The following is a 21,742-nucleotide window of genomic DNA, read 5'->3' on the forward strand; positions in this document are numbered from 1 at the left end:
CCTGGGTAATAAAGGGAAATGTTATCACTAGAAGCCATGACTCTCAATTTGTGAGGAAGCACTCTTTTGGGGATCAGGCCTTTCATTAGATGACTGTAAATTTTGGAACAGTGTTTTAAAGAATTCTGGACAGAAATCAAAGAAATTTCTTTATTTAAGCTTTATTTAGTTAACTGGTTAGTTTTGCAGGGCAGTGAATAAAAGAGTCTCCAAAAGACAGGTATCAGTCAAATGGAAGTAATATCAACAATAACACTACCCTTTAGTGAGCACCTATTGTGTGCTCAGTTGTGGAATAGCACAGTGGTTAAGAACACTGAGCTCGATTCAGACTATTCAAATGTTTGGATTTGAAATCTTGGCTTTCCCATCTAACTAGCAGTGTGACTTTGGGAAAATTACTTAACCTGAGCTTCAGTTTCCTCATTTATAAGTTGGATAATAGTGCCTACTGATAGTATTGCTATGAAGATAAGAGTCATGAGAAATGTTCTGCAGAATAGTAAGCGCTGTCAAATTCTCACTGTTCAATACGTAAAACCTGGAGCCATGCTCAACAGTAAAAGTTAACAAGAGTTAACTAGAGCAATCCAATAAGGACACAGCTCCTTCAGGAATGAGGATTTGGGTCACCTCATCAGGAAAGGTCCTGGCATCCACACCTTCCCCACATCCCATGAGCTTGAGGGACAGCTGGCTCTTGGGTTGGAGCAAGTGGTTCAGGCCTAAGCTTATCAGCCATGCTTCTGTACTTACTGGCTCAGGGATGGGCAAGTGACCCACTTAGGGCCCATGAAACCAGACGGAGGCCTGCTGGGAGCTGCTGGAAAGTTTTCTTGCTTTTCTAAGAGGAAGTTTGAAGGAAACCCGGTCTGTCTCCCCAAATGCAAATGGGGAAGCATATAGCCCTTGAAGTTGTTGCCAGCAGTCTCAGAACTATGAGGGGGAGCCAGCCTCAGCATAAGGCCAACACCACAAAAGGCAGAGAGAAGAGTTGGAGAGAAACAGTCCTGAGCGATCCTGTCAACCTGCTGATCAAACCAACCCTGAAGCCCACCACACTGTTAGCTTTTCAGTTCTTTGAGCTAATGTATTGTTTGTTGTTCAAAGCCCTCTGCGGTGGGTTGCCTATTACTCAAACATTCCTGTTACAATAGGGAAGGCTCTGCAAGTGATGGTCACAGGCTCCTCACCCACAAGTCACTGTCATACACCTTCTAGGAGAACAAAGAGAAATGTAAAAAGCCTAGGTCTAGGAAAATGTTGACATGACACTTGTGAGCTCTCAATGGAAAAAGCCAGGTGAAGAGGAGACTTCAGAGACAGAGGTAGCCACACTTCCCTGCTTGTCACCCGTGGGCTGCATGTCCACAACTGTACACATAATTTCTCCGTTCACTGACTCTCACGTACCAAAACGCAGACCACAGCTAAAGCTCCTATGTGAGCAGGACACAGATGGTTTTGTATGTAAAGAGGATTCTTCTCTTCTCATGGTAAGTCCTCAAAGGCATTTGGGTCTCCCCTGGATAAATGTCTAACACATACGTTTCAAAATCAAATATTATACAAACCAAGGTATCTTCAAATTCAAGCAGTGCGTCAAAGTGACAAACGCTGTTCTGTCAAAAAGGATCACTTTATTCAACTACACATAACATATATAAAAGCAAGCAAAATCAGGATGTTTTCCTCAGCCATCCTTTCCACATTTTGTGTAGTTTTAGTGAACTATAAACCACTGTTTTCTTCATGCCTAAAAGACAAAAAGAAGAGATGGTTAGAAAGTTGGGGCTTGATGACCAAATACTCTGCTAGAGCTTCCATGATATTCTCATCAGAGACCTGTCTTTGGAAGGCAGCAGTGATGGGCTGATTGGTGGGGCCCAGGAGACCCTGGGAGCCGAAGATGATTAAGGATCACCATGGTCAACATAAGGGGGAGAGATTCTGATTTAGGCATTACTGCCACAGTGACATGAATGCCAAAGGTACCTGAGTTAATGGGATAAGTGAATCTTTCGAGTTACGAGCCTATTGAGTCTATCGTCAGCCTTTGACTTCAGTAGCTCTTTTAAAAACGAGAAAGGATGGGGCACCTGGGTGGCTCAGTCGGTTAAGTGGCTGACTTCGGCTCAGGTCATGATCGCGCGGTCCGTGGGTACGAGCCCCGCGTCGGGCTCTGTGCTGACAGTTCAGAGCCTGGAGCCTGTTTCAGATTCTGTGTCTCCCTCTCTCTCTCTGACCCTCCCCTGTTCATGCTCTGTCTCTCCCTGTCTCAAAAATAAATAAAACATTAAATAAAAAAATAAAAACGAGAAAGGAAAACAAAGACAAAACGCTGCATGTAAATGGACATCCGCAGCCCCCCTTCTGACTCCCAGTGCCTGCATCCCAACCACCCCCAGTTCCCTGCCACTGTGTCACTGAGTACCCCACCGGCCTGCCCAGAACAGGTATCAGTTCCATCCTTCTCCGTCTGTTCACTCCATCCCCCTTTCAGATTCCTTCTGCAGAAGTGCCTTCCTGGACGCCCCAGGCCGATTCAGATGCTGCTCCTCCTGGTCCCACAGCACCTGTGCTGGTCATGCGTACAGCACTTACCACACTGCTGGTCATGCGTACAGCACTTACCACACTGCGTGGTGCTTGTCAGTTTACTGAGCTGTCCCTCTGCCTAGACTGGGAGCTCCTTAAGGACAGGGAGCATGCCTCATTTGTCCCTGTATCCCCATCATCTAGTACAGTGCCTGGCATATGGCAGGTATTCGGTAAACGTTTTTGAAATGATGTGACAGATGCACCTCATCCAGATATGTGACCTTCTAGCTCCCCACCTACTTAATCACAAGTACCTGATGAAACCGGAGGAGAGGCTCTCTGGGGGCCAATGGGACAGAAGTAAAATGGGATAGAATAATGGGATGCTATTTGTCTGTCAGATCTAATAGGATCCAATTTGCAGACGGTATTATGGGCTCAACTTCCTTTGTGCTGAGGATGAGATCATTTAGTCTGTGTTTCAGGGTGTGGCCCAAAGATCCCAACAGTCTTTTTCATCATGAGATACAAATTGTGGTGTGTGTTGCAAGTCTGAAACACACACTTCTGACAGTGCACCTTAAGCTTTGTGGATGAGTAATAGGATTAACTCTGGAGACTCCTACTATGGGGGTTTGAGTGGTCTCTTGAAAATACCTGGGTGTATTACCTGGAAGCTGCCCAGTCCACTCAGAACCTTCAAAGAAGCTACTGCAGGCAGTGGTGGGTAAAAAGGCAGCATATCAGGAAAATTGTTAGCGAATACTTCTATAAACTCTGGCCCAGCTTTTCTAGTGATTATTTGCAAACTGACATAGCGTAGTCAAGAAACTCAGAGCTCCTTTCTCTGCCTCCGCCTCTTTTAATTTTCTCCCTGGAGCAACCACTTTGGTGAACCTCACCCAGTTGAGCATTGAGACTGGAAACTTATTACGTAAGGTTCTTTTTTTTAATATTCCAGCCGGAGCCAATCAAGACACTAAGCAGAACACAGGTGGTGCATACAGTAAGGTTCAACATAGCAACCCCAGGGCATTGAGTCACAGCTAGAGGAAGACGCATCAACCATGGTTAAGTCCCAGCGCAACTTCACAAACCTTACGTACAGACTCCTTGGAGCATAACATTTAAGGTAAATACCTAAAGTACATGAGTGTCACCATGTAGCCATGTTTTGCTGCTACTGCACAGAAACCTCTCTTCGTCGAAAACAGTCTCTCCCTTTGATGGCTCTGACAGAGTGAGTCTCAGAAAGACTGCAGGAGGGAACTGTGTTAGAAAGAGCACTGGAATAGGAGTCAAGAGACCTCAAATCTAGTTGCAGCTGGACCACAAACTTACAGTTTGTGACTCACTCTCTCTGCACCTTGACTTTCCCATCTGCAAAAAGACTGGTTGGACTAGTTCAGGGTTCTCTAACAACGTCAGTCTGTAGGAAAGTGAGGAGGAAACTGTAGGAAAGTTTGCTGTCTGTGTGCACGTGTGCATTTCTGTGCAGAGTGTGCAGTTTTTGTCAGATTTTCACAGGGAGCCAGGATTTGCAGAAGGTTAAGAACCAACAGATTGGAACAAAGAATTCTTTCGGCCTTAATATTCTAACTGCAGTTCAGGTAGAAGAATAACAGTGCATGAGGTTGGGAGTGGGCAACATTTCCTAAACAGGGCACAAAAGCTGCTCCCATAAAGGACATTGATAAACTGGACTGAAAAAAATTAAGAGCATCTTTTCATCCAAAGATACCATCGAGTAAAGGATCTATACACTTAAAATTATAGAAAGCTTATAGAAGAAATTGAAGAAAACACAAAGAAATGGAAAAATATTCCATGCTCATGGATTGGAAGGACAAATATTATTAAAATGTCAATACTACTCAAAGCAATCTACACATTCAATATAATCCCTATCAAAATAACACCAGCATTCTCACAGAGCTAGAACAAATGATTCTAAAATTTGTATGGAACCAGAAAAGTCCCCAAATAGCCAAAGTAATGTTAAAAAAGAAAACCAAAGCTGGAGGCATCACAATTCCAGACTTCAAGCTGTATTACAAAGTTGTAATCAAAAAGAGACACAGAGATTAATGGAATAGAATAGAGAACCCAGAAATGGACCCATAAATGTGTGGCCAACTAACATTTGACAAAGCAGGAAAGAAAATGGAAAAAAAGACAGCTTCTTCAGCAAATGGTGTTAGGAAAACCGGACAGCAACATGCAGAAGAATTAACATGGACAACTTTCTTACACCATACACAAAAATAAACCCAAAATGGATGAAGACCTAAATGTAAGACAAGAAACAATGAAAATCCTAGAGGAGAAAATAGGCAACAACCTCTTTGACTTTGGCCACAGCAACTTCTTACTAGACATGACTCTAGAGGCAAGGGAAATAAAAGCAAAAAGGAACAAGTGGGACCTCATCAAAATGAAAAGTTTCTGCACAGTGAAGGAAACAATCAACAAACTAAAAGGCAATTGACAGAATGGGAGAAGATATTTGCAAATGACATATAAGATAAAGGGTTAGTATCCAAAATCTATAAAGAACTTATCAATCTTAACACCCAAAAAACAAATAATCCAGTGAAGAAATGGGCAAAAGACATGAATAGACACTTTTCCAAAGAAGTCATCCAGATAGCTAACAGACATGAAAAGATCCTCAGCATCTCTCATCACCAGGGAAATACAAATTAAAACCACAAAGAGATACCATGCCACATCTGTCAGAAAGGCTAAAATGAACAACTCAGGAAGCAACAGATATTGGTGAGCATGTGAAGAAAGGGGAATACTTCTGCACTGCTGGTGGGAATGCAAACTGGTACAGCCACTCTGAAAAACAGTATGAAGGCTCATCAAAAAAATTAAAAATAGAGTTACCCTGTGACCCAGTAACTGCACTAGTAGGTATTTATCCAAAGGATACTGGAGTGCTGATTGAAAGGGGCACATGTACTCCAATGTTTATAGCAGCACTATTGATAATAGCCAAAGTATGGAAAGAGCCCAAGAGTCCATCCACTGATGAATGGATAAAGAAGACGGATAAAGAATACCTAAAGTACATGAGCATCACCATGTAGCCATGTTTTGCTGTTCTGTATATATACAATGGAATATTACTCAGCAATCAAAAAGAATGAAATCTTGCCATTTGCAATAATGTGGATGGAACTACAGTGTATTATGCTAAGCGATAAGTCAGTCAGAGAAAGACAAATATATGATTTCATTCATATGTGGAATTTAAGAAATAAAACAGAAAGGAAGGAAAAGTAAGGTATAAGCAGAGAGGGAGGCAAACAATAAGAGACTCTTCAATACAGAGAACTGAGGGCTGCTGGAGGGGTGGTGGGTGGGGGCATGAGCTAAATGGGAGATAAGCATTAAGGAGGGCACTTGTTGGGATGAGCACTGGATGTTATATGTAAGTGATGAATCACCAAATTCTACTGAAACTATTACTACACTATATACAATTAACTTGGATTTAAATAAAATTAAAAAAAAATACACCATCAAGATAGTGAAGTGACAACCACCACGTGGGAGACTTTCGCACTATGCATATCAGACAAAAGACCTGTATCCAGACTTTACAGAGAATTCAGTAAGAAAAGGTAGACAATTCAGGGGCACCTGGGTGGCTCACTCAGTTGGGCGTCCGACTTCAGCTCAGGTCATGATCTCACGGCTTGTGAATTTGAGCCCCACATCCAGGTCTGTGCTGACAGCTCAGAGCCTGGAGCCTGCTTTGGATTCTGGGTCTCCTCTCTCTGCCCCTCCCCTGCTCATGCTCTGTCTCTCTGTCTCTGTCTCTGTCTCTCTCAAAAATGAACATTAAAAAAAAAATGAAAAACATGAAAAGATAGACAATTCAGTAGAAAAATGAGCAAAAAAACTAGAATAGGCACTTCACAAAAGAGGATATCCAAATAAACATGGAACAAACGCCCAGCTTCGTTAGCCATCAGAAAAATGTAAATTAAAACTCCAATATGATACCACTACTCACCCCTCAGGGTGCCTAAAATGAAAAAAAAATAGTATCAAGTAAGGAGGAGCTGCACCAGGAGCTCAGTTAGTGGGAGTGTAATTTGGACAACTATTGGGTAGTATTACCAAAGTTGAACATTCACATACTTTATGATCTTGTAATTCCACCCCTAAGTATGCACCCAGGAGAAATGCACAGGTTTGCTCACCAAAAGGCAGGTACAGAAACATTCACAGTGGCACTACCTATAATGGCCCCAGAGTGGAACCAACCCAAGAAACCATTAACATAGAGTGGGTAAACTGTGGTATAATCATACAGTGGGCTCGTGGCAATGAGGATAAATGAACTATTGCTGCTCCCACCACCATGTTGAATCTCACTGATCTAATGGGGAGTGAAAGACACAGGAGACTACATATTTGCTTAAAGTTCAAAATGGGCACAACAGAAGCATGGCATTGGAAGTCAAACACTAGTTACTACTGGAGGAACAGTGACCTTGACTGGCACACCGTCTGGGGGATGGTTCTGTTCTATTTCTTCATCTGGGTCTAGGTTCATGAGTGTTCACTTTGTGAAAATTCACCAAATTTCTGATATATGCATTTTCTGTACATATGGAGATCTTTTTTCTACTACCAAAAGCCTCGAATCTTTGATTTATTCGGTCACTGAAATACACTGAGCCAGTATTTATTGAGCATCTATATAATACTAGACACCGAGCTAGCTGTTGGGAATACTGGTATGGACAACAGTTATGGTTTCTGCTCTTACAGTTTACAATCCACAGAATTCTACTTGGCTTACCTTAAGTCTACTTTTGGTTTCTGCTCTCTTTCTATAGAAAAGGATGGTGATTTAGGAAGTCTGTATTTAGAATGTGTCTTGGGGGAAGACATTTAGAACCACCGTCATTGTCTTTGCTCCTTCTCCAAAGGATAAAGATGGAATATCTCTTTAGATACCGTGTCTTTAGACAGATTCTTATCTACCTAAAGTGAGTCATTATGGATTTTGATTAGTATCTAAAGTCAGACCTGTTTTGGAAGCATATAGAAATCTACTTCAACATATGGCTCCTAAGGTTTTACTTCTGTTGATTTCTAGCTTGTTCCATGTGACCTGCAGCAAAATTACTCACATGTAAGACCATGAATCCCTATGTGACTTTAAACAAGACGGGTCTGATGACAGACACGGTTCTCCAGGAAACAATGTGAGGCAGAGACAGGAGTAGGTTGTGAGAGGGCTCTCCGTTCCCATAATTCTACTTTTCAGATATTTATGAGGGAAAATCAGCAAGCCCCCAAACAGTCTTCCAATTATTTTCCAACCATAGACATTATCTATGAAGAAAATCTCTTGAAGCAGAAGTACAACTTATTTTAAGGACTCTTGGGTTAAATAATAAGCTGGAAAAAAAAAAACCCCATAACTATTATACGTTCTTCTTATTTAATATGTAGGTACCAAAAAATGGAAGAAGTGTTTTAGTAATAAGAAATCAGAAGCAGAGGATAATCAATGATCATTCTATCGTGTTCCAGGAAAGGGCTGGTAAGGAACCCCTCAGGTATGTCAGAAACTTTTTAGGAACAAGACTAAACCTGTTTTGTTAATTCAGTTGAATCCTTTGAAGCTAGAGAGGTAAATAGGTATCTGTCTCCAGAGTCAATTATGACTGACCAGGAAGTGAGGTGGGGAAAAATAAAGCAAGATTTCAGAAATTAAACTCATCATCCTCCCTGACTGCCCCCACCTCTGGGAATGGCAGCAACATCCATTGCTTTCCAAGCCAGAAACCTGGGAGTTCTGTTTGACTCCTCTCTCTCCTTCACTTCCCATGTCCCTCCAATCATCTGGAACAGGTAACTTGCCCTCTCAATATTGTGTACATCTCTCCTCTCTGCCTGCAATGACATGAGTTCAGACTGCCTAACTCCTCCACTGACTGGCTGCAACCAGAGCTAATCAGTTTCCCGAGCAATAGCTTTATCTCCTTTCCCTCTCTTCTCTATTCTCTGTAGCCATCGAGGTCTTGTTACAATCCTTCAGTGGCTTCCCTCTGCCCTCAAAATAAACTCTGAATTCCTCTGCCTGGCTTTTCAGGCCCCCCTTCACTGGCTTCTGCTTACTTCTCATCACTATATTCCACCATCTCTCTCTTATTCCCATACCAGAATACTGAAGCAGGTTGTTAACGGGAAGGCTGCTGCTGATCAGCATATGACAGATTGTGGGGCGCCTGGGTGGCTCACTTGGTTAAGCGTCTGACTTCGGCATAGGTCATGATCTTGTGGTTCACGAGTTCGAGCCCTGCATCAGGCTCTGTGCTGACAGCTTGGAGCCTGGAACCTGCTTCGGGTTCTGTGTCTCCCTCTCTCTCTGCCCCTTCCCTGCTTGTGCTCTGTCTCTCTCTCTAAAAAAAAAAAAAAAAAAAAAAAAGAATATGACAGGTTGCTTAGCTGGTCTTCTGTGACCAGTCTGAGATGTGATGCCATCTGCTACCACCATGAAAAGAGGAGCAGGCCAGTATCAGGAGACTAAATGGCCTTTCACTTCTCCTGAGCTGCTGGTGAGTTAGTCTAAAAGGGGAAAACAGTGTTTGGCTTTGGAGGTAGTAAGACCACATGAGAACAGGCAATCGTGCTATCGAACAGTTTGTTAGAAAAGGCAAACCTCTGGGCTGGTTATAGATGCCTGGCCTCTATCTTTCCTAGGAATAGAGTGAAATTTAGATCTAGACTCACCCAAGTTTATAAAGCACCTACTAGGTACATACTGGACCCTCTCAGAACATGTACTGAGCTGGGTATTAGTAACCCCTCCATTTCAAGGAAGAAGGGCTAATTAACATACCAAGGTTACAGAGGCAACAAATGAATAACTGCAACACAAGTCCAGGTCTTCTGACCCGAAGCTTAGCTCCTTGGTTAGCTATGTACCTCTGAAGCTAAGCATATTTCAATATAAAAGGTATTCATTAGCTAAGGGGGAAGTCTGAACCTTCCTTTTCACCCCTCCCCCCCCAGTGGGAGGCTATGAAGGGAGGCATGAGAATGGCTAATAACGAATACAAACTCCATCAAATACACTGGGATTCTCACCTGCACATGATGCACCAGCTAGCTGAAAAACTGAACACAGGTAGGACTTGGTGGATTTTGTCTTAGTGCAGCAAGCAGAACAACAGCCATGACCACAACAAAAGGACTTCTAAAGAACAATGTACAGAAGCATAGAGGTTCAGAACCTTGATGTGAAAAGAGAGGGAAGACAAACAGTAAACCAGCCACTCAGGCCCTTTTGTTTGTAGTTTACTCCCACTGGAGACCTGGTTAATGGGTGGGCTCGTGCCATCTGAATATGACAGTGCAAAGACGCATATTCTAAGGAGGGGTCACGAAACCTTTTAGGTGATAATAGTAAAAAGGGAAAGACCAGGCACAGTGCTGGATGCGTTTATATATCCTACGATGTAATTTTCACAAGCTGGTGAGGCAGGTTTAATTATCCCTATGAAATTAAAACTCAGAAAAATTAGGTAACTTGCCCAAGGCACAGTACTTAAGTTGGAATATGAACCCTAGTCTCTGGGGCTCATAAACCCCTGCCCTTGGCCTGGGCTGCCTTCATCACAGCCCCAAACCACCGTAAAACCAGAGAAGCCAGAGTGTGAGGTCAGTAAACCCATAGACCTTGAAGGGATGCCCAACACTTTTCACAATTTCTGCACCCTCAGAGCAGGCTGCATACATTCTGTTACTCTGGGCTTCCACAATCCAATAAGGCATCTTTAGAAAGGAAAAGGAAGCAGGCAGTGAGCACTCAGGGGAACCAGCACTGGGCACTAGGAACGGCCACAAGGAAACACTGGGCTGTGGCTTCTGTTAGGTGTCACCCACTGCCCTCTGCTGGCCACTGGAAAGAATGAGTGGAAAGAGGACCAAAGATTCATTTCAGGTTGATGCTCAAGATGATGATGGATTTAGAAAAATGCTTTATTAGAGAAAAATTCAAACTATAATAGAATATTACAGTATGTCTCATTTCTTCACCCAGCTTCAACAATATATCAATTCATGGCCAATCTGGTGTTATCTACCCCTTACCCACTTCCCTCCACCATGTTTGATTTTGAAGCAAATCCCAGACATCCTGTCCTTTCATCTGTAAAAATTTTAATTTAATTTCTAAAAGAAACATTTTAAAACATGATCACAACTAAAAAAAAAAATCCATGAATCTAATAATTCTTTAAAGCATAAGAGGCTCAAAATAAAAAAAAAAATAAAAAATAAATAAAGCATTCAGCCCCACCCAAGAAGCTGCAATCATGCAAATCACAGATTAATAGCCTGAACCACCCAAGCAAACAAAGACGCCTCATCTTCACCTTGCTAGGATAAGCCAGCAGGATCATAGATTAAATATCTTAATTGGAAATGCAAAGCTATACACTCCTGAGTGGTAGCAAAATCTTTAGCTGAGTAGATTTGGCACATGTGCTACTAAATCTTTGTTGAATTTTTGGCTGAATCTTCCCAAAGATTCAGAAAGGCAACACTGTGTCCTCGAGGCCAAACACTGTGTTGGGTATCCAGGCAGCTGGGGTGAGAGGTTAAGAGGTGTGACCACACCAGCTTCCTGGCAATCTCAGCCCAGGGATCAGAATCAGGCTGGAAGATTACTCGCTTCTCTGGGTTAGCTCTGTGCCATCTATCCCTTGTTACTGCAAATTTATACATCTAGTTTATGAACTCCTTGAAGGCAGGATGGTGTTGTGTTCACTTCTGTATCCTGCATGGCTAGCACATGAGAGAGGCTCAGTAGATGGTCACATCACAAAAGACTGAACTAGGAAAGTCCATCATTTGACAATACCAAGTACTGGAGAAAATGGGGGGGAATGAGAACTCTCCTTTACTGCTAGTAGGACTATAGATTGATACAATCATTCTGGAGGGCAGTGTAGCAATATTCAAAGCTATGTTCAAATGCTTAGGCCCATAAGACAACAGCAGGATGTTTAAAAAAAAATGTTTTTAAATGTACATTCAGAGAATAAAAAACAAAACAAAACAAAACAAAACAGAAAGAGCTCCTGGAAATTAAAACATATAATAGCACAAACAAAAACCTCAATAGAAGGGTTGGAAACTACAGTTGAGAAAATCTCCCAGAAAGCAGAGCAAAAAGATAAAGAGATAAAAACAAAAACACAGATGAAAGAAAACCAAAGGGCTCTTCAAAACCAAAGGAGTCCAATATCTGAAAAAAAGGAGTTCCAGAAAGAGAAGAGAGAAAACAGATGAGAACTTAAAGCAACAATAAAAGAACATTTTCTTATATTCTTTTTTTCTGAGTTTCCAAAATGAAAGGGCAATGAGTACCCAGTAAAATAGATAAAAACAGATTCATTATCAAAGTATATCCCTGAGAAATGTTAGAGCCCTGGGGCAAGAGAAGACCTAATCGGCTTCCAGAATGAACACACATGAAGGACTGAGAAGCAGGATGGTGTTGGGCCTCGATAGCAATCCTCAAGTGGGAAGACAATTGGAATAATAATATTGAAATTCTTTAAAAAGTGATTTCTATCTCTCTCCAGCCTAAGTGTCAATTCCATGTGAGGGTAAGCTAAAGATATTTCGAGTTGTATACGGTCTCCAGAGTTGCCTCCTTGCATCCTTTCTTAGGAAATGACTGGATGGCGTGCTTCCCCAAAATGAGAGCGGGCACCGCAAAAACAAAAGGCACAAGAGTCAGGAGACGGGATCCCTCTCGCAAGACATGGAAGATGATCTACGTGGGAAAAGACAGTGGTGCAGGGAAAGCAAAGTGTATGATGTGGCTCACCTATGAATCACAATAGCAGAGTCATATGCTGTAAACTCAGGCAACTGACTTCGTTGAAGCAACTACCTTAGGACCAAGGGATGGGAGTGGTGAGTATGTGGGGCAGGGTGGGTGCGAGAGCCAAATTCTAACCTGCCAGAGCGAGCAGTCAACAGATGATGCCTGGAACTGAAACGGAGGGAGGCAGCAGCATGCACCCACTACAGAGAAAACGGGCAGGGCAGACAAAGCACCCATTACGGGTCTCTGGAGAGGGGCAGTGGGGGGAAGGGCAAGGTACTGCCGCTTTTGCAACAATATGCACAGGTAACTTTCAGAAATCCAAAAGCCAGGGGACAAGCTGTATATGAGGAGTTGTTCAGAGAACTGAGAGGGGAGCAAGGCTTCCAACATCACCTCCCATGGTTTGACTTCTCTAGACCAGATGACAGTTCCGTTTTGTCTGTTTGTACGCCATTGCTATGTCCTAGTTCATGCCCATCAAAATTCAGCACTTCAGAAGTACTTGCAGGATACAGATAAAGCTTTATGTTTTAATCAGGAGTGCTGAGGCCACTCAATCCAGGAGGCACATCAAGCATAGATTTTCCAAAGTTCTTACCGGCAGTGAAAATGCCTTTGGTGCTCTGTTTCATACTAGAAGGTCTCACAATTGCTGAAAGCCCTGTGAGAAAAAACCAACAAGGAGGCCAAAAAAGCCAGATGTTAGTCATCTTAACACTTTTAAAATCTAAAACTAAATGTTCTTTCCAGTTATCCAGTAAAATGAGCAAATCCATCTCTGTCCTGGTGTCACAGAATGACAGTGGGAAGGGTATCAGGATTGAGGGCCAGAAGCCCGGAGCCGCCGGCCATGTCACCAACTTGTGAGCACAAGCAAATGCCTGGTCCCCTCTGGGCCTGGTCCTCCTCACCTTTATTAATAGGGGGTGGATTAAGTCACCCTCAAAGGTCATTTTATGACTTTAAATCTGCTTAAGGCTGCTGGTTCTCAACCCCAAGATTTGAAATGACTTAAAAGAAAAACCCCAAAGTTTCTGCCTAGGAGAAGAGCTTTCATTCTGAAAACATATACAGGACTCCTGTGACCAGAATCATGTTAAAGTGGGAAAGAACAAACAATATGCCTCCTCACTCATCTTCAGAATAGGTACATGGTAACCTGAATGCATGCTCTGACAGCCCGGGGCAGGTCCCCGAGAGAGTACGTGGGTCCGCCCACTGGAGTTAACGCTCAGTACCGTCACGGTCAAGAGCATCTAGTGCAGGAGCCCGCATCCTTGAGGAGTTCATAAAATACGTACTCAGTAAAACAGGAAAACATGGTATGTGGGGGAGGGAGTTGTTTTCAATCGTAACTATTTCTTTACTGACTGCCTTCCTACATTATCTTTAACACCTCCAAAAGGAAGTGGATCTCCGAAGATAAGATTTTTGGGTAAACATGAGGAAGGCTCTGGGGATAATATGTGGAACATATTACGGGCCACGTCAGAGGGAATCTAGTGAACACACAGAGACACATCGAAGGGGAGTTGGCTGATGAAAACTGTATTCCTGATGTTACAAAAGCACTAAAAGTTACCAGTCTCCTTCCTTCTCAGACCACCGTGAAGAACACAGAGGAGTCTTTGGAATAACTTCTAGAAGTTATGCTCTTGGAACCAAAACAAACATTGTTTCCCCCTTTGACAGTGATTTAGGACCCAGGAATCTGAAAACAGAAGTACTTACGCCACCCTGCTTCAAACAAATGACAATTTAGATTTGGAAAAACCCCAGATTGTTAGTGCTTTCTTCTTCCCTGAGACAATCTGTCTCTTGATCTCAATTAAGCAAAAAGAATAAAGAATATGTCTCTGTCACAAAGTTTGCTTTTTACCCACGGCCAGCACTTCCTCAACGTCAAATTCATAAACATACCTCGTCGCACCACCTCTCCACAGTCTGGATCATGAGCAACTTGTAATAAAGTTTCTTCCACATCTCTGTTTTTTCCAGGAGGGTCCATAACATGATTTATTTGTTGCTGTAAGGTTTTGGGCAATGTCATTAGCTGAGTGAATTGTCCTTCTGGGCTTTTATCTATCTAAGGAAAAAAAAAAAGATAATATCTATGGTAAGTTCTTTGAATTCTATAAAGATTCAAGGACATATGGCTTTCAAGTCACACAAACATACATGAACCCATACCCTGGGCGGCATACTAAGGAGACTTACTCCTTTTCTGAAACTGAATGCCTAAGAGTTCAGATCCTATGTTCCTTCAAAAAAGCCACTTCTTTTCCTATCATAGTCCATTTTTACATGAGAAAAGAATAGAAGCCTCTTTCAAGGATCAATTTCTCACTCTCAGTTTTAAAATTTCTATTTGTCTTAAATCCAGCAGTTAAAGGAAGTGAGGCTACAGTTAACATTCACTGAGGTTCAGCAAATCCAGGCACTCAAACTCTCTCTCCATTTTAAACAGAGGGGCAGGGCGCTGAGTGACACACCCAGGATTATACAGCCAGTAGGAGAGAGGGGTGCTCTAACCTCGTGTCTCCTGCCTTCTGGGCCTTTGACTTACCATGCTGTGTTTCATAAGCTGTAGGAATAAATTGATGACAAGGACTAAGCTTATTCACTTTTAATCTCCCAGCACACAGGAGGTAGTCAAAAAACATTGGTTGAATAAAGGAATGCATACCTGCATCAGTAAAACTTAGTTGTCATTATTTCTTACCTAGGATTAGGTAAGAAATAGAAACCAGGGGTTTCTATTCCCAAGAATTCTAAATACATCAAGTTGAAAGACAAATACAGAAACAAAACATACAAAACTATGCATCAGACTTTACTGTGAATCAAAAGTTAGCCACAGAGCCGAGGCCACACCTTGCTTCCCTAACTCCAGTTTAATATACTTTGCTTCATGGAACTAAGTTTTTACAAAATCATGTAAACATTGACTGCCTGCCCAGGTGAGAACCAGTAACCCTGCCCTCAACAACTCATCCATTATTTTCCAGGTAAGAATCTGTCTTGTATTCTTTCAACAAATGTTTAGGTTTTAACTTTGACTAAGAGAACAATAAGAAAAAAATTAGACAAATGTATTCAGATTCAGATTTTCCAGATATGACTAACATCTTAACAATTAAAATTCACTCATTCTACCACCTTTTTTCATTCCACAAGTATTTATTGAGTATTAATGCCTGGATTTTCTAGTTTTCTATAAAATTAATGCAAATAAGAAGAATATACTATTATCTTGTGGCTCCAGTAAAAGTAAAGGTTTTTTTTTAACCTGAATATTTCATATTCATCATTAAGATGGTTCTAAATTCACAGGATTTGACCACTGTTCAGCTTTGCTTAGACAAAGGACAAAAAATGCGGACATTTTTGTAGATTTGCTAGAAATAACATTTATGGACTCATATTTTGGGGCTAAGAATTGAGATTAGCCAAAAAGACCTTATATTTCTGTAAGGGTTTATCTATGAAACTTTCAGGAATTTCAGAGATGCCAAATGGCTTGAGTAATATGAGGAATTAAAAAATAGTATTTGCAGGGCATCTGGGTGGCTCAGTAGGTTAAGCATCCGACTTGGGCCCAGGTCATGATCTCATGGTTCAATCCCGCATCAGGCTCTGTGCTGACAACTCAGAGCCTGGAGACTTCCTTTGGATTCTGTGTCTCCCTCTCTCTCTGCCCCTCCCTGGCTCACATGCGCTCTTTCTCTCTTGCTCTCTGTCAAAAATAAATAAAAACATTTTTTTTTAATTAAAAAAAAAGTATTTGCTACTGCTTTCTCTTGAGGAAAAGAATGCACTGGAATTTTTGCTTATAGGCATGTGTAAGAGACAAAATATTAGGTGACATGTTCAAATAAATTGCTAAATTCTGTGTAATCATCTTTACTCTTTGATTCTCCATTAAAACATGGTAGTGAAAGCATTCAGCTAAATTGTGAGAGTCAAACTGCATTTTATTTTATTTTATTTATTTTTTTAATTTTTTTTTAATGTTTATTTATTTTTGAGACAGAGAGAAACAGAGCATGAACAGGGGAGGGGCAGAGAGAGAGGGAGACACAGAATCTGAAACAGGCTCCAGGCTCTGAGCTGTCAGCACAGAGCCCGATGCGGGGCTTGAACTCACGGACTGTGAGATCATGACCTGAGCCGAAGTCGGATGCTTAACCGACCGAGCCACCCAGGCGCCCCTCAAACTGCATTTTAAAAGCAGATATGGAAAAGACCACATACTGTATGTTTCCATTTATGTGAAGTGTCCAGAACAGACAAATCCATAGAAGCAGAAAACAGATTAGGGGTTGCCTGTGGGGAACGGGAGCTAGGGACTGCTAACAAGGATGTTTTTGGACTGATGGAAATGTCAAATTAGATTGTAGTGACAGTTGCACAGCTCTGTAAATATACTAAAAACCACTGAATTTTATGGTATGTGAATTATATCTCAATACAACTGACATTTTAAAAAAGCAGATGAGCTAAAGAGCCAAGGTACTCATTCCACTAGCTGCTGGGAAAATCAGCTGGATCCCTCTCTTACAGTCTCTCTCAGACTTATCCTCAACCAAAGGGAGCTGATTGGATCCCAAGATGAGAAGATGAAGGGGTACCACTGGCCTCTCTTCCCCAAGCTAGGATAACTAGGAAGGGCCATCTAGCTCTACAGCGCCACCATAGGATCAGATGAGGGCTTGCTTCAGATCCACTCAATTCCCATCCTACCAATAGGTACCAGGAATGGTCCTAAAAAGCATATTCCATGATGGCATTCTGGAGTTGTCATAATATGGAAGCGAGTGGAAGCCTCTGAAGCTGCCATTTTTACCTCTTATCCAACAGAGTAACTAAAAAAACCCAACACATTTCAGGAGGAAAGGCAGAGATTAATGCCATCTGTAAACCTAAAGATGCAGGGGTGTGATGTTTAATTTTGTGTCACTTGGCTAGGCTATAGTGCTCAGTTGCTTGGTCCAACATAATTAACATTTAAGTCAGTAGACTCTGAGTAAAGCAGATTACACTCTAGAATGCAGGTGGGCCTCATCTAATCAGTTAAAGGCCTTAAGAAGAAAGACTCAAGTCTCCTGAGGAAGAAGGAATTCTGCCTCCAGATAGCCCTCAGACTTAAAACTACTCTTCCTGGGTCTCCAGCCTGCTGGCTCTTCCCTGTATATTTCAAACTTGACAGACCCCACAATTTAATTCCTTAAAATCTCAATCTCTCTCTCTCTACACACACACACACACACACACACACACACACACACACACACACAGACTGGCTCTGTTTCTTTGGAGAACCCTATTGGTTTCCATCATATTTCCATGAAGTCTGGCCCTCACAAAAGCCAAATGGGTTCTGGAAGATTATAGTAGACTACCACAACTCAACCAAGTAGAAGTCCCTGTTACATCTCCTGTAGATGTGGTAAGTCTGCTAGAGCAAGTCAACAGAACTTCAGGTATCTGGATGGGGCCAAGACCTGGGGAATGCATTCTTTTCCATTCTTACTGGGCAGTTGGATCAGAAGCAGCTCACATTCATGAGACAGACAACAGTATCTCTTATGGTTTGCTTCAGGGCTATGTTAACTCTCCCATCCTCTGTCATAAGATAGCCCAAGAAAACCAGACTATTTGGACATTCTGTATAATCTCATGCTGGTCCACTACATCAATGGTATGTTGCTACTGTTACCTGATAAACAACAAGGGGTAAGCACACTGGAGTCCTTGATAGATAGACATACTCCAGAGGGTAGAAGTTTCAGGAGCCTACCACATCAGTAGTTTAAAATTTTTTTTTCAACGTTTTTTATTTATTTTTGGGACAGAGAGAGACAGAGCATGAACGGGGGAGGGGCAGAGAGAGAGGGAGACACAGAATCGGAAACAGGCTCCAGGCTCCGAGCCATCAGCCCAGAGCCTGACGTGGGGCTCAAACTCACGGACCGCGAGATCGTGACCTGGCTGAAGTCGGACGCTTAACCGACTGCGCCACCCAGGCACCCCTACCACATCAGTAGTTTAAACACATCAGTATTTAGGCGTCGAGTGGTGTGAAGCATGCTGGGACATCCTCCCCAAAGTTAAGATCAGTTTCTTGCATCTCGCACCTCTCACTGCTAAGATTGAAGCATGATGCCTGGTAGGCCCTCCAGATTTTGGAGGCAGCATATTCCACACTTGGGTGTCATGCTCAGACCCATTTACCAAGTGATATAAAAGGATGTCAGGTTGGTGAGGCTCAGAGCAGAAAAGAGCTCTATGAAAGATCCAGGCAGTAGTGCAAGCAGCCCCACCCCTTGGGCCACACAACCCTGTAAACTCTATAGTACGAAGTGTATCTTCAGTATAAAAAGAAGCCACAGGAAGCTTGTGGTAGGCTCCCTCGAGGAGATCACAATGTGGACTGCTAGGGTTCTGGGGCAAGGCCCTGCCATATGCAGTGAAGAATCATACACCATTTGAAATCAGCTCCTAGATACAAGACGGAGAGATGGAGAGATGGAGAGATGGAGCTCCTAACCATGGGTCACCAAGTCACCATGCATCAAGAACTGCCCATCACGAGCTGGAACCTCCTGTATCCATCAAGTCTTAAGGTCAGGCAGGCTCAACAGTATTGCACTGAAGATGAAAGGGGTATACTAGCATTGGACAGAAGTAAGGCCAGAAGTAGTGAGCTCCACAAACAGGAAGCCTAGGCCCCCATAATATCTACTGTGCATTGGCACAACCGTGTACAGCTGTACAACGTAGAGTACAGCACAGTTGTTCCAGTGCATACCGTTCTACTTTCCCATTGGGTCATGCATATGGCTACAGGGAGGTTCCCTTGTGATTGGATTTTGGGGGAAGATAAGGGATGAGCTTGCTTCATGGAGGATTTGACTTGGCATGTACAAACTAAAAATGATGCATTACAGCCTCACTCAGGGATGGCCCTGAAAGACATTAAGGGAAAATCTTCCCAAATGGGTATGCTTCAGGGAGTGTACCTGGTCATGCACACAACATGGAAAAGTGGGCCCAGGTAAGAATATACAAAGACTCATGGGGACCAAAGCACGGTTCGTTGGTTGGTTGCACCTAAAAGGAAAAAGATTGGAAGACTGAAGACAAAAAACTGGGCAGAAGAGGCATGTGGATGGACCTACTGGAGGTGGGCATAGGTGTTAGGATCTTTGTATTGTATGTTAATGTCCAGCATGAGCATCCTTCACAAAAGAACCAACAATAACCAAAAGAAAAACTCAGCCAGTTGATTCAACAGCCTTTGTCATCCCAGTGCTGGCATCTGGCTTCTCGAAGGAGTAGCCATGGTGACGGGGATAGAGGCTCTGCCTAGGCCTAAGGCTGACTTAGCTACTGCTGCTTTGGAAACTCTATCCTGACAGCAACAGAAGCCAACACTGAGATCCTGAAAATAGGACCATCTCTTGAGAATAACCAGCCACTTGGTGGAGGCTGACTACATTGAACCCCTTCCACATGGGAAGGGGCAGCAATTCATCTCGGTTGGAAATAACACATATATTGAGTATGGGTTTGCCTTTCCTGCCCACAGGACCTAGCCAGCACCATTCCAGGGCTTACAGAATACTTGCTTCCCCAACATGGTTGTGCTGTGTAACATCACTTAGGGGACCCACTTTAGAGCACAAGAGGTACACAGATGTAGCAATGGCACAGGACCATGGCTCCACTCTTCCTACCAAACACTGCACCAAGGCTGCCAGACTCATAGAGCAGTTCTCAAAACGGGGAAACTTGGGGCCCACATCACAAAGAATCATCCAGCCTAAAATGCCAATAGTGCTGCCGGTAAAAAATGCTATGGCCGAACAATGAAGAACAGCTGAGGCAGCAGCTTGGAGACGGTACTCTGTGAGCATGCAGGGTGCAGTGCACATCCTACAGTAATGCCTGCTATCTAGTACTATGTTCTCAACTGGTGGAATACATAGGTCTGGGAACCAAGGCGTGTAACAGACAGCCTTGCCTACCAACATTCCCAGTGACCCACTTGGGAAATGTGCGCTTCCCATCTCCATAACTTTAGGACTTTAAACTTGAAGCTAGGACTGCCACCTACTGCCTTCAGATCCCATGCCAGCAGACACTGAAAGGAGTCACCATACTGGCAGAAGTAACAGATCCTCATCATCAGGGGTAGGGCTGCTGGCACAATCTCTCAGCATCACTTGCCCAATGTTGGTGGTAGATGGAAAGGGCAGCAACCATAGCCTGAGATGGGCATGGTAATCGGTCTCAGGCCCCTCAGGGATGAAGGTCTGGGCCACCAGGTTGAGCCCAGCACAGATGCCAGATGAGGGTGAGGGGAATTTAGAATAGGTAGTCACTGAGGGAGCAGGTGGGTGTCAGTTACAGCTTCAGACCAGATGCAGCCTGGGAACTGTAGTTCATCTTACCCCCTTAAGTTTCCCCAGGCGAAGAGAACAATGAGAATTTAAGATTATGCAGACTTTCACAGGCCATAGTGAGGAACTTGGAAACGTTTATATTCACAGTCAAAGAAAATTTCCAGCCCTTTCCCCTTGCTCAGTTTCCCAAAAGTTTCCTGAAAGTTGGCAGGTAGGCATGTTATCCTTCCTGATCCCGAACCAGGGAGTAGATGATGTCCCTTTGGACAAATCCTACAGATACCGATACTTGGGGTCCTCTAAAGAAAAAGCCAGGTCCCTCTTGCCCCATAATCCTGCAGTGAAGCCCATAGCTGACGAGCCCTGTCCATCACAAAGAACTTCCAGTCTGCATTTTCAGAGAGTGCCTCTCTTTTTAAAAACAGGACACAAAGGATATCCAAACATTTGAGGAAAGCTTCTAACAGCAGACAAGGGTGAATCAAATGAAAAAGGTATCTAAGAGAAACAGAGACCATGTAGGGACAAAGATAGAACTTCAAAAATTATAATAAAGACTACTAAAGGGCTGAGGAAAGCTAATGCATTTGTAAAACAAGAACAGGATGCTATAAGAAAAAAAGAACATTCAGAGGAAATTAAAAATTCAATAGAAGTGCTACAAGATCAATTTGAAAAATCCTTCTGGAAAGCAGAACAAAATCCCCAAGGAAACAGGAAAGAGGAAAGAGAAACAAAAAAGATCAAACCAGGCGGTCTGACAACCAGTTAACAGAAATTCCAGGAAGAACAAAGTAAGAAAATGGGTATGAAGAAAATTATTATAGAAATAATAAAATTTCCTAGAACTGGAGCTCATGAATTTCCAGACTGAAAAGGTTCATGAAATGCCAGAATAATAGTGAAAAACACATAT

At 42.8% G+C, this 21,742-nt stretch overlaps 1 protein-coding gene across 5 annotated transcripts in view; it reads right to left on the bottom strand.

Moving 5' to 3' along the window:
• Positions 1–658: 658 nt before the first annotated feature.
• The window catches only part of TAMM41 (TAM41 mitochondrial translocator assembly and maintenance homolog), a 50,258-nt gene continuing 29,174 nt past the window's right edge, over positions 659–21,742 (bottom strand). The window contains exons 6-9 of one of the 5 annotated variants that reach the window (XR_007460234.1): positions 14,339–14,504; positions 13,017–13,079; positions 9,664–9,772; positions 1,669–1,756 (exon numbers count right to left, since the gene is read on the bottom strand). Coding sequence is in view for 4 of the 5 variants with exons in the window: in XM_049642745.1 (XP_049498702.1) it covers positions 9,682–9,809; positions 13,017–13,079; positions 14,339–14,504 (357 nt within the window). In the remaining variant the exon portion in view is untranslated. Of the gene's footprint in view, positions 1,757–9,663; positions 9,810–13,016; positions 13,080–14,338; positions 14,505–21,742 lie in introns of all 5 variants that reach the window. The other 4 variants (XM_049642747.1, XM_049642745.1, XM_049642748.1 and 1 more) reach the window with 4 other exon arrangements.

The sequence above is a fragment of the Panthera uncia genome, chromosome A2 (genome assembly GCF_023721935.1).
Source record: "Panthera uncia isolate 11264 chromosome A2, Puncia_PCG_1.0, whole genome shotgun sequence".
NCBI lineage: Eukaryota > Metazoa > Chordata > Mammalia > Carnivora > Felidae > Panthera > Panthera uncia.